Source organism: Myotis brandtii, unplaced genomic scaffold (assembly GCF_000412655.1).
Source record: "Myotis brandtii unplaced genomic scaffold, ASM41265v1 scaffold103, whole genome shotgun sequence".
Classification (NCBI taxonomy): Eukaryota; Metazoa; Chordata; class Mammalia; order Chiroptera; family Vespertilionidae; genus Myotis; species Myotis brandtii.
Window position 1 is genome coordinate 1,464,486 of NW_005353460.1, and position 8,113 is coordinate 1,472,598.

At 45.8% G+C, this 8,113-nt stretch overlaps 1 protein-coding gene and 1 pseudogene across 1 annotated transcript in view; one reads left to right on the forward strand and one right to left on the reverse strand.

Annotated features, from left to right (window-relative positions):
- The window catches only part of RAB11FIP1 (RAB11 family interacting protein 1 (class I)), a 47,322-nt gene extending 47,133 nt beyond the window's left edge, over window positions 1-189 (reverse strand). The window contains exon 1 of the mRNA XM_014536859.1: window positions 100-189. Coding sequence (XP_014392345.1) covers window positions 100-189 — 90 coding nt within the window. The remainder of the gene's footprint in view (window positions 1-99) is intronic.
- A 39-nt stretch (window positions 190-228) lies between these two features.
- LOC102249262 overlaps window positions 229-8,113 on the forward strand; it is a 10,582-nt pseudogene continuing 2,697 nt past the window's right edge.

Genomic DNA, 8,113 nt, shown 5'->3' on the forward strand with positions numbered 1-8,113 from the left:
CGGACTCCGGGCTGAGAGGCGGTCTGTCGGGGAGGGATGGAATGAATCCACCACCGGCAAAGGGCGCACGGCCCAACCGGAACTGGCGGAAGCCCTGACCTGGGAGTCAGACCTCATTTCCAGTCGGGCATTGCCCGTGTGGGGGCATTGCACAGATGACTTAGCATCTCTTGGGCTCAGTTGCTCCATCGGTGAGATGAGAGGACAGTCTAGATTTGCTGTAAACAACAATGTAGCCTGGCACGTGGTGAGTTCTCAACAAGTGGTAGCTATGAAAGTGATAAAGAACATGATCCCAAATTCCCCGCTCTTTCCACTTCGGGGTGATGACTGTGGAGGGCGGTGGGTTCTGGGATGGTGCCAGGTGGGTGGGGAAGGAGGAGGGTCATTTCAAAGCCTGAAAAGGGGAAGGTAGAATGGGGGTGGGGGGGCGGGACATGAGGAGGGGGGTATCCTATTTTGCCCTGCTTTCACCAAATAAGGTGAGGCTAAGAGGAAATTAGAGAAGGGGAAGAAAGGGGAAACTGAAAACGGGTTGCCAAACTAGACGTCGGGAGCAGCGGCTCCGCCCACCCCCAGTTCCCCATTTCTCCCTGGCTGGATGGACCCTCTTCCGTCCCCGCCCCGCCTCCTTTATCTCTTGACTCCAGTTAGTCATTCCCTTGCTCCTAATGTCCACTAGATTGGCCTATTCCCTCCATTCGCAATATCCTACTTCAAAGGCTTACCTGGACCATCGGATTGGAAAGGTCACTTTGAAAGTTTTTAGGTTTTACAGTTAAGGAAAGGCCCAGAGCGGAGAAGTGATGGGTTCAAGGCCCCACAACAGATCCAGGATTAGAGCCCAGGTGTCCTGACTCCCATCCAGTGTTTTTACTGCATCCCTTGCTTCTTCCAGACCCTCAGAACCCCAATCTTGGATTGCCACTAGTATCCCCCTGACCTCTAGGCTCTCCTCCCTTCCGTCCACACTGCACACTGCTGCACTAACCTGCTTGAAATCCTACCATGTTGCCTCACCTGCATTAACTTCAGACTTAGATAAGTAAAGGCATTCCTATTTGATCCCACCCTGACTCATTCTCCTCCATCTCCTGAACAAATTGTAGCCCAGAGAATCTCCCCATCTCCAGGCCTTTAGCACTCGGCTGCCTTGCCAACCTCTTTGACTACTCGAGTCCTACCCACTACAAGGCTTCACTCAGATTCCTCCAAGATTTGGCTTTTGATAGCCCTCTTCAGGGTAGGGACCAGGTGGTGACTTCTTTAACCTGTCTCCTCCACAGCCCCTAGCAGAAGCCTGAGTACACAGGAGGCCCTTGAGAAGTGCCATGGAATTGAAGAGTTGGAGGTTATTCCAGCCCATCATGAGTACACAGTGTTCTCTTTTACCATGTAGGGAGTTACAACACAGACATTATGCCTCAGGTTTGCAACTGAGGGCGGCTACAGTGTGGGAAAAGCCTATTTAGCACGTTGTAAATATTTAATGTGATGAGAAGGGGAAAGGAAAGGAGGCACCAGACACGTAAAAGTCAGGAAAGCTTAACAGAACTCTGTTGTTTTCGTGCTATTTCCCCTTCCTGGCCATTTATTAACCTCATTCAACCTCACAGCTCCATTCATTACTATAAAGATTTATTGAGGACTTGCTTTGTGCTAGGTATTGCCTCTGAATGAGACCCAGTTCCAAGGCACACTATGACAAATGCTATAAAAGAAGTCCTGGATTAGTATAATGCTTTGGGTGATTTGAGGAGAAAGTGATTTCTCTAAGCAAGTGGATTTTCATGAAGGATGTCGTATTGGGGTGGGTCTTAAAGGGTATAGCAGACTTGATGGGTAGAGAAGATGATGGGGGAAGAGCATTTCAGAAGGAGAGAACGGACCAGCCTAAGCAAAGGCATGGGGTCCAGAGAGTTCATGGCATGTTTAGGGGTTACGAGTACCCCATTGGGGCTAGAATGTGGGATATTTTAGGAAGTCACTGGGGACAAGTGGTGGAGATAAGATGGCCAAGGAAGTTGGGCCCAGATCATGCAGATCACCAACTCCAGACTAAGGAGTTTATACTACGGTGTTAAACCAGGTGAGCCAGCCTTCAGAGGACTTTGAGCAGGGGCTGGATCCAGCTGTGCTTCAGGTTGTAAAGCAGGTATGAGCAGCAGTAGCTCAGCAGCCAATAGCAGAGCAGGGCACAGCCAGATACCTTCCTTCATTTTCACCTGGGGACATCTGCCTGCAGCCCCATTCTGTCCCAGCCCTTACCCATTCTTGGTGTCTATTCTGTATTGGTACTGCATCAAATAAGGCATAGTCTTCCCTCTTGGTTGTCCTACCCATCTACTGTTCCACTAGAGAGTTGGGGTCAAAACGGACCCTGGGAGTAAAGTTTTTCAGCTCTGGCCTCCCTTCCTCACATTCACACTCACTGTTAGTCCAGCCCCCGAAATACAGAGAGCCAGGAATGAAACCCAGCTGGACAGACTCACAGGCTGAGTATGACATGACGCATTCCTTCCATTCATGGAAAGGATTAGAGGACAAAGTGGGGGGGAGGGGCACAGTGGTGAGGGGAGGGGAAGTTGTGAGCACCTGTGACCTCACGTGTTTGGTTTCTGTCAGACACAAATAGGCTCTGTGGTAAAAGGGGAGGTGGTAGGTTGGGGCAGGGCAAGGCTGCCTGGCCAACTCCAAGAAATCGAGATCAAGAACCTTCTCTCTAGCCCCTGGCTGATTTGGCTCAGTGGTTAGAGTGTCGGCCTGCGGACCGAAGGGTCCCGGGTTTGATTCCAGTCAAGGGCACATGCCCAGGTTGCGGACTCAATCCCCAGTAGGGGGCATGCAGGAGGCAATCGATCAATGATTCCCTCTCATCATTGATGTTTCTATCTCTCTCTACTCAATAAAAATATATATTTTTTAAAAAGAGCCTTCTCTCTAGACACTGGACACTAGCAGAGTTAAAACTCAGAGGAGTGGACTCACTGGAGGCAGCAATTGGACGTCTGTCAGAGAAGAGAGTCTCCAGGAGGTCCAGACAGGGCATGCTTGGGAATTGGCTTACTGCTCCCTAGATGCCTGGATGGTCCTTTCCTCCCCTCCTCCGCTCAGAGCACACTGTCCCTGGGGACTCACTCCCTGACCGCCCTGGAGTGAGAATCTGTCTTCTCCCCACTTTACAGACTCACAGTCTGCGGTTCTGGGGCGGTAGGCCCTGTAGGTTCACCGAATTCGAGTGTTTGCAAACACCTCCCACAGCCAGGGTGTGCCCGATGACTGCTCTTTCCTCTCACCCTGCCCCGCCTCTAGCTCTGACTGAAAGAGGAGTTTCAGTCAGCCCAGAGCACATGGACAAGGCGCCGGGCAGGTTAGACTGGACAAGTTAGGCACCTGTCCTCTCCCAAAGCAGCAGAGCAGAGAGGCCGACTCCAGTAGACCAGCCTGACCCTGGGCCTCTCTGCAGGCAGCACCCACCGGTGCAGTTAGATCAGGAGCAGATTGTCTTGTAGGTGCAGCTGGAAAGAATTCCCCTCTAGGGACATTGTGTGGGGCCATGCCTAGGGAGGGACTTTTGCTACCCTGCTACTGCCAATCACTCCTGCCCACAGCTCCTCAGTGTCCCCCAACTGCAAGAACGCTAACTCAAACTCATCTCTGGGGACTCTGGAGGGCCAATGTGCTATCCTAAGGGAGGAGCACAAAGGGGCTGGGAATGGCTGCTTGTCTTTCTCCTTTGTCTCAGACTCTGAGGTGTGGTGACAAAAGTCCACACACATGACTCATTCACTGTGGACCTTGGTAAACAGCCCTCTGGTTTCTCTAGGTTCTTGGCTATTCTGGGACCACTCAGCTGACCAAGGAGACTGCCTTTCAGGTGTTAGCAAAGGGGCTTCCAGCCTCACAGATGTGGCTCACCATTTCACATTCAATCTTGTTAATGGTCTTTGTTTAACAAAGCTTTCGTCATAGTCATAGGTAACACAAAGGTATTATCTTTCCAATGTGGCAAGTCCCTTCCAAAAAGCCCTTAAATCTCCCAACTAAAAGGCTAGAGGGAGTGTGTACCCCTTACCTGCCCACTCTCTGCACAAAGCCTTTCCTCTGTCTCTCCCTTCAGAATCGTTTCTTATTTCCTAGCTTATTTCTTGTTCTCTGATTCAGCAATTGTTTTTATTCACTTGTAAACATCTCAAAGGCTGGAAGTGTAGTCCTCTCCCAATGCCTTGCAAATAAAAGGCAGTTCAAGTTAAGTAGAAGAGATATAAATGGCTTTTAAGCCATCAGCATTAATCCATCCATTCCTGCTATCACCACCTTTAGCCTTACCCTATATAGCCATCTTTTTTAAATTAAGGTTTATTTTGTCTGGACATAAAATATATATATATATTTTTTTTTCATTGTATATAAGCCATGCTCTACCTTTCCAAAGTAAGTTTCATAGCATGAGGGGCAAAGCAGACCTTTTGAGTATCTATTCCACCTTGAGTTGTCCCATTAGAACAGTGGTTCTCAACCTTGGCTACACATTAGAATCACTTGGGAATCTTTTTAAAATCCTGATTTCTGGGCCTCATTCTCCGGAAATTCTGTTTCTTTGTTACTAATGTTGTGGCCTCACCCCATAACAAAGAAACAGAATTTCCGGAAGATGAGGCCCAGAACTCAGGATTTTAAAAAGATTCCCAGGTGATTCTAATGTGCAGCCAAGGTTGAGAACCACTGCATTAGAAGCTATCCCTCAGGCTCTTGTTCTCAGCCTCTCCCATGCATGCCATGAGCTTCCACATTCTCAACTGCTGGAACTTCTGGACACAGAACCCCCTGCAGTAGAGCTGGCCAAGAGGTGGGTGTGAGTGGACCCACCATCCCTTTTCTCCTCTTCCCTTTTGATGCCACAATACATGGCACAGGGCTGATGGGTATGTTGACTTCTTAAAGTATAGTTGGCATACAATCTTACATTAGTTTCAGGTGTACAACATAGTGATTCAACATCATATACCTACGATGTGGTCGCCACAGTAAGTCTGGTAAACATCTACTGTATCACTATACTGCATTGCATCCCCATGTCTTACTTATTTTATAACTCTAAGTTTATACCTCCTAGTCCCCTTCACCTTTTTCATCCATCTCTCCCCCACCTCTCCCCTCTGGCAACCAGTTTGTTCACTGTATCTATGAGTCTGTTTCTGTTTTGTTTGGTTTGGTATGTTGACTTTTGACCCTAAGGAATTATAATGTCGGCCTGGAAGCTTAAAGCTGAGCCCAATATGACATTTCACAAAGTCCACAGGGGAGCACCAGAATAAAGCTCTCTACCTAGGGGTCTTCTCTAGGAGGCAAAACCAGGTTCTCTCCATAAGTGCCCTCTTCTTACCCACCTCTATAGTCACTCTTATGCCTCTCTGCCCATCTTCAGGAAATCCTACCCCTTACCTATCATAGGATGCATAACACCTTTCCCAAATCTGAATCAGTCACCCCAACCACCCACACTCTGAGTTCCAGTAAGGAAAGTCAGTGACGCTAAAGTCTTACAGAACAGTTAAGAAACAAATTACCACAGTCAGTTCCATGCCATGATTGGGCCCTCCAATTCAACTTTTCCTCAAAACCTGTTAGACTGAAAATATATGCACATGTCACAGAAACAAACATTCCTGAGAGATGGTACCACCTAAACCTGTGGTCGGCAAACCGCGGCTCACAAGCCACATGCAGCTTTTTGGCCCCTGGAGTGTGGCTCTTCCACAAAATACCACGTGCGGGCGTGCACGTACAGTGCAATTGAAACTTCGTGTCCCATGTGCAGAAGTCGGTATTTTGTGGAAGAGCCGGTATTTTGTGGAAGAGCCACACTCAAGGGGCCAAAGAGTCGCATGTGGCTTGCGAGCCGCGGTTTGCCGACCACTGACCTAAACCCATGAGAAAGAAAATATTGTTGTAGTCATTCATAATTTTTAATAAATATATGTATTGAAATCTAACGTGTTCAGGAAATAGAATAAAAATGCTTGTATAACATAGGAACGGATTTTTGTAAATCATCATGCAAGGTCACACTTTCATTGATTTTAGAGAGAGGGGAAGGGAAAGGGAGGGCGGGAGAGAGAGAGAGAGAGAGAGAGAAACATTGATGTGAGAACAAAAACATCCATCGGTTGCCTCCCACACAGCACGCTAGTAAAGGAGAAGTTGCAATTCTGCCTTCCTGTGGAAATTTGAAAAGAGCACCCTAATAATGAATTCTGCCAGTCTGAAAAGAAAGCCCTATTGAGAGACCTAGAGGGCAATTCAATGGTTTTTAATATCTTCCCTATGTTGTTCAACCATCACCACTAGATCATTCCAGAACATTTCCATCACAAGAAAAACAAACCCCATACCGATCAGCAATCAGTCCCAAGTCCTCCTCCCCCATCCCTCAGCTACTACTAATCTGCTTTCTCTCTTGATAGATTTGCCTATTCTGGATATTTCATATGAACGGAATCATGCTGTATGTGACCTTTTGTGTCTGGCTTCTTTTACTTAGTCTAATGTAAGGCTAAGTAAAAGAAGCTTCATCCAGGTTGTAGCATGTGACTTCATTCATTTTTATGGCATTACCTCAGTTTTTATCTAGGAAAGGAGTGAGAATTGGTTCATTGGAAACCTGGAAAATAAAAAAAGTAGAAAAAAGTTTTTAAAAATCACTTATATTCTGCCTTGGAAAAATAACAACTGTTACTGTTTCATTGTATTTTTCCAGTATTTTTTCTACAAACATATTAAATGTAGTTGATGTTATACTGTGTACAAAATATATATAATTTGTGTCCTATTTTCCCATACTTTCTCATTTTATTAGACAATTTCATATAGTTAATTCCCAATGGTTGTTTAATTTCATTATGAATGTAAACTAGTTTTTTTAACCATCTCCCTATTATCGAACATAACACTATAACACTCACATGAAGATCTTTGTGCATAAAACACTGTCCATATTTAGATTTATTTCCTTAACATATTTCCTTAGGATATATTTTGGAAAATGGGTCAAAAGCTGTGAGCATTCTTAATGTTCATTATCCATATGACAAATATCACTCCCCTAATAACAGATTAGAAAAGCTATTTTACCCAACCTTCACCAATATTGAGTATTATACACTTTTTTTAATTGACTTCAGAGAGGAAAGGAGAGGGAGAGAGATATAGAGACATCAGTGATGATAGAGGGCCATTGATTGGCTGTCTCCTGCATGCCACCCACTGGGGAGCAAGCAACCTGAGCATGTGCCCCAACCTGGAATGGAACCACTAAGCCATGCCAGGCAGGAATATACACTTTTTATATATATTAATTTGATAGATTAAAATGGCAATTGCTGCGTTTATGCAGCTACAAAGTAGTGCAATTTGCATTTCTTTGATTTCTAGCAAGAATGAATATTTTTTCATATGTGTCAATCAACTATTTTATTTTACATGTGAACTGTCCATTTATATCCTTTGCCTGTCTCTTTTCCAGCTGGAACCATGGAGGGTGCAGAAGAGAAGAAGAAGAAGAAGGTTCCTGCTGTGCCAGAAACCCTCAAGAAAAAGCAAGGAATTTCGCAGAGCTAAAGATCAAGTGCCTGAGAAAGAAGTTTGCCCAAAAGGTGCTTCGAAAGGCAAGAAGGAAGCTTATCTATGAAAAAGCCAAGCACTATCACAAGGAGTACAGGCAGATGTACAGAACGGAGATTCGAATGGCCAGGATGGCAAGAAAAGCAGGCAACTTCTAAGTACCTGCTGAACCCAAGTTGGCATTTGTCATCAGGATCAGAGGTATCAATGGTGTGAGCCCAAAGGTCTGAAAGGTGCTGCAGCTTCTTCGCCTTCTCCAGTTCTTCAATGGCACCTTTGTTAAGCTCAACAAGGCTTCCATTAACATGCTGAGGATTGTGGAGCCATACATTGCTTGGGGGTACCCAAACCTGAAGTCAGTAAATGAATTGATCTACAAGCGCGGTTATGGCAAAATCAACAAAAAACTAATTGCCCTGACAGATAACTCATTGATTGCTCGATCTCTTGGTAAATATGGCATCATCTGCATGGAAGATCTGATTCATGA